The sequence below is a fragment of the Limulus polyphemus genome, unplaced genomic scaffold, assembly GCF_000517525.1.
Source record: "Limulus polyphemus unplaced genomic scaffold, Limulus_polyphemus-2.1.2 Scaffold2266, whole genome shotgun sequence".
Taxonomy (NCBI): Eukaryota; Metazoa; Arthropoda; class Merostomata; order Xiphosura; family Limulidae; genus Limulus; species Limulus polyphemus.
Window position 1 is genome coordinate 80,827 of NW_013667876.1, and position 4,959 is coordinate 85,785.

Genomic DNA, 4,959 nt, shown 5'->3' on the forward strand with positions numbered 1-4,959 from the left:
CAAAGATAGCCCTCGTGTAGCTTTGCGCGAAATTTAAAACAAACAAACATACTAACAACTACAAATAATTTTACACTGACACATTTTTGGTCTGTTTCGCTTGTTTCAATACTTCTGAAATAAAGAAAAAATGTGCTTAAACTTAAGTTTATATTCAATTGAGCTACATTACACAGTCTTAAACATGTGAGAACTTAGAATTTTGTATATTTTAATATCTCATTCGCCTAACTTTCTAAATTTATAGCCACCGACCCATTTGGTCAGTTTTGAAGTCGCAACTTGAAACATCCTGCTCTTATAAAATAACAAGGTTTTGAAACAGGGAAGAACGACATTTTATGATATCAGAAAGTCTTCATCCCATAGTTGAAGGTTATTGTTCCCAAGACCATCTAACTGTAGTTGTTGTTGCTGTAAATACCAAGAGGAACAGTAACCACATATTTAATAAACGGTGTAAAGACAAACTTGAAAACTTTTTAGCCTGTTTTCTTCGTGTAATATTCATTTCCTGCTTTTATTAAAGCTAGAAGCATATATAATAATTGAAACTGGAAATTTAAACCGAAACTAAATTGCTACGCTGACCAGTTGAGTGCTATTTTTTGTGTAACATCTAAGCACATACACAGTTGAAGTCAATTTAGTTGTCTGATGTCAAGTGGCTGTGGTAATATATCTATAACATTATATATATATATATAGCGAGAAAACATTAAAACATGCATATCGTTTTTTTTACCAGAAATATTCGCAAATTCGAGTCTACATTTGTGTAATCATCGTCCGTACATGCACAGGAAAAATAAATAAATACATTCTGACAAAAGTGACAGCTTTAAGATGAGTGCATTCTTATGTTAATTAAGGAACTATAGCGTGTTTTTTGTGGCGTTTCCTTCGTTATATCACAGAGATTTGAAATTCATTTCTTATTTGTTTTAAGACTAATATTACCGTTTAATCACTTCATATACTTATTGATAGGTTCGACGTTAATAAGCCTAGATCTTCCAACTAATACCACGTCGAGAGACCAAGCTCGTAGCGCCTCAGGAGCAGTTACCACAGAAAGGTATGGTAACTCAACTTACCTGAGCTCGACTGGTTCCTTTTGTAGTCGCTTCTCTTCTAGATGTCAAAGTAACCTTTCCGGGCTTCCAGTTGTAGAAGACTTCCCTTCAGGACTTGGCCTGGATGCCTTTTCACACACTAGCGGGTTTGTTATTATTCCGTATTCTATCTTAGGTTATATTTTGTTATAAAATTCGACAAATTTCGTTACGTATGTATATTGATCTAATTGTAAATACACTTAAAATATACCTTGCCAATACCTAAAACCAAACTTATGGACTTATCACTGTAATTTAACAAGGACCACAAAACGTTTCTAAAACGCACAGCTGACTGAGGGGGCTGCCTTGGTTATAGTATGGTAAAATTGGCTGACTTGGTTATGGTATGGTAAATTGGCTGACTTGGTTATGGTATGGTAAATTGGCTGACTTGGTTATGGTATGGTAAATTGGCTGACTTGGTTATGGTATGGTAAATTGGCTGACTTGGTTATGGTCTGTTAAGTTGGCTGACTTGGTTATAGTATGGTAAAATTGGCTGACTTGGTTATGGTATGGTAAATTGGCTGACTTGGTTATAGTATGGTAAATTGGCTGACTTGGTTATAGTATGGTAAATTGGCTGACTTGGTTAAAGTATGGTAAATTGGCTGACTTGGTTATAGTATGGTGAATTGGCTGACTTGGTTATAGTATGGTAAATTGGCTGACTTGGTTATGGTATGGTAAAATTGGCTGACTTGGTTATGGTATGTTAAATTGCCTGACTTGGTTATGGTATGTTAAATTGTTTTCGTTCATTTTTCTAAATGTTTCAATTTTTGAAGCTTTCCCCATTGATTATTATACATTGTTTTCTAGAAATTCAAATTTATGCAATAAATGTGCACTTATTTTGATTCTGATCTCCAAAGCCTAATATTTATCGTAAAACTACGTGGTTAGCATTGATTTTTCCTCCCACTTTACAGTGTTTTTTTTTTTAAACCAAGTTAGGATTTAAAGATATATTTTATTATTTTTTCTTGACTAATAATTGGCTTTACACCAGTGCTGTATAAATCACTCAGCGAACGACTCACATACAGTCACATCAATCTGCAAGTCAAAGTGTCGTCATCCAATAGCTTGAAAAAAAAATCAAAGCTAAATTACTTGTAATGGGTCATGAAAACTGTGATATACTGTTCCATCAAGATAGAATCTGATTATATGAAGTTGAATCGGATAGCTAAAGAAAAAACAAAAACTACGAAAAACGTAAGTAGGACTGTCAGAAATTTCCGCACTTCCACCCCCAACATGGCTAACTTCCGCTCTTATACTTCCCGCCATGCACGTGTTAGCTCGTGCAAAGCAGGAGGTAACAATGCAGGGGGTGACGAGTCACGTGTGAGGCCTTTCGCATTTAGGCATTTCATAACATTAGTTACTTTTATTTTCTCTTCTTGTCGGTAGAGAACAAATCTGATCTTCCCCCTTTAACCTTCTTTTATCACAGATAACTTATTTTTTATTTTGTGAAAGATGTACATGAAAATAACAAGTGCATAAAATGATGTAATGAAATTATAAACCATGACCTATTAAAATGGAATTATTTCTTAATAAATAATGAATGCTATTGTACATGTATTCAGAACCACTAAATTTAAACAGTGTGAAAGGAAATGCACGTAATTTACCTTTGGAACCAAATACTTCACATGTGTCTATAATCCGGTATAATGGCTTCACATAATAGAACAACCATCATGACCTTAGATACACAGATTGTCAAATGAAAGACCATGCTTTCCAAAAAAAATTTCTTGGACTATGTTAACATCAGAACTGCATCATTTGGAGAATATAAGCTATTAGATGGGGTTAATATCAAAAATGCATTAGCTGGAGGATATAAGCTATTAGATTCTGCAGTTGACTGAACACTCCTGCTGATTTCGTATCAAGCATACAATTACTTCTCCATTCTCACTGACACATTTAACAAAAAAAGTGGTCTTATTTGCTGGAGTCAGGTGTTATGTCTAGTCAGATGCAATAGTGTTTTGCCTTTTTTAATGTAACTTACAACAGCTTCAGCACTGACGATGAGATGTAATCAGAGAATTCACGAGGATCAGCTTTGGCTTTCTGATAGACGTTCGACTTAATCTGGACTCCAGAGAGCGATAATTTTATATTATCTTCCTTACTGTATGTTTAGGGACATTTTTTGTTGAAATTTCCCCAGGGTATCATACATTCAACATGATGATGATTTTTGACATGCTTATCCAAACGTTTCTTAGCTTCTAGTTCCTTGGGTCAATGTCTATGGATATCTTGTAGAAATGTGACGTTATTCTTATTGAATGTGAATTAAACTACTGAGGTTGAAAACAACTCTTCTTACTATTGCAATTAGTATTAAGATAGGAGTCCAGTTTGGATTGAATAGATTCATGTCTGATATAAACAACTCTGAAAGGGAGATCCACTAGTATCACAAATCATCACTTTTTCTAACTTGCATCCTGGACCAGAAGCGAAGTTGTGTTCACAACAGAACTGCAGCCCCTTAAATACATGAGCTTATTAATATAGGTCAACACCAGAACTTGTTGGACTAGGTTAACAACAGAGGTGTATTAGCTGGAGAATATAAGCCTATTAGACTTTATAAAGTAGCAGTTGAAGAGCATAAACTTATTTGATTGGGTTAACTTCAGAACTATAGCAACTAAAGGATATTTGATTAACATTAGAACTACAGCAGCTGCTGGAGGACATGTGCTTATTAGACTACATTAACATCAGATTTTTAGCAGCTGTGGGACGCAAGCTTATTAGTCCAAGTTATCATCAGATCTGTAGCATCTGGAGAACATAAGCTTATTAGACCAAGTTGACATCAGATATGTAGCAGCTGGAGGACATAGGCTTATTAAACCAGTTTGACATCAGAACTGCAGCATCTGGAGGACAGTAGGTTATTAGACTATGTTAACATCAGAGCTATATCAGCTGAAGGACATAAGATTATTAGACTGGGTTGACATCAAAACTGCTGCAGCTGGAGGACATAAGTTCGTTAGACCGGTTTAACATCAGAACTACTACATGACATAAGCTTGGTAAACCTAGTTAACATTAGAACTAGAGCAGCTAGAGGGCATAAGCTTGGTAGACTGAGTAAACATCAGAACTGCAGCAGCTGGAGGACATAAGCTTGGTTAACCAGTTTAACATCAGAATTACTAATATGGAAGACTTAAGCTTTGAAGACCGATTTAACATCAGAACTACCACATATGGAAGACATAAGCTTGGATGACAATTTAACATCAGAAATGCAGCAGCTGGAGGACATAACTTTATTAAAACAAGAGGATGTGAAAGTTTCTGCTTCATCAGTAGCCGAATAAATCGTTTCTGAGGAGTATGTGTGTTTGAAGTTAAGCACAAAGCTATACAAGGGGTTATCTGTGCTCTGCCCACCGCGGGTATCGAAACCCGGTTTCTAGCGTTGGAAGTCCGAAGACATATCGCTGTATCACTGGGGGGCGTTTCGGAGGAAAGCGAAACAAAGAATTTCTTTATATTCATTAGGTATACTTCCAAAAATATAAAATATAATAAAAATATTACAGCTTAAGTACTTGTGTGTAAAATAAAGGTATATATTGTCATTATTATTCAGTATAGCTAATTCTTTGTAAAATTTATAGATTAATAAAAATTGAAAAAATATATAAAATATTACAGAACAAAAAGAAAAGTAATTATTTAAAAAATCAGAAATTGTTTGCAAATGTTTGTTTGTTATGGATTTCGCGCAAAGCTACGCGAGGGCTATCTGTGCTAGCCGTCCCTAATTTAGCAGTGTAAGACT

At 35.0% G+C, this 4,959-nt stretch overlaps 1 protein-coding gene across 5 annotated transcripts in view; it reads left to right on the forward strand.

The window, feature by feature from the left end:
- LOC106466464 (zinc finger protein GLIS3-like) overlaps window positions 1-4,959 on the forward strand; it is an 81,841-nt gene that overhangs the window by 72,908 nt on the left and 3,974 nt on the right. For all 5 annotated transcript variants that reach the window (XR_002612207.1, XR_002612209.1, XR_002612206.1 and 2 more), the window contains exon 9: window positions 991-1,222. Coding sequence is in view for 1 of the 5 variants with exons in the window: in XM_022394474.1 (XP_022250182.1) it covers window positions 991-1,222 (232 nt within the window). In the remaining 4 variants the exon portion in view is untranslated. The remainder of the gene's footprint in view (window positions 1-990; window positions 1,223-4,959) is intronic.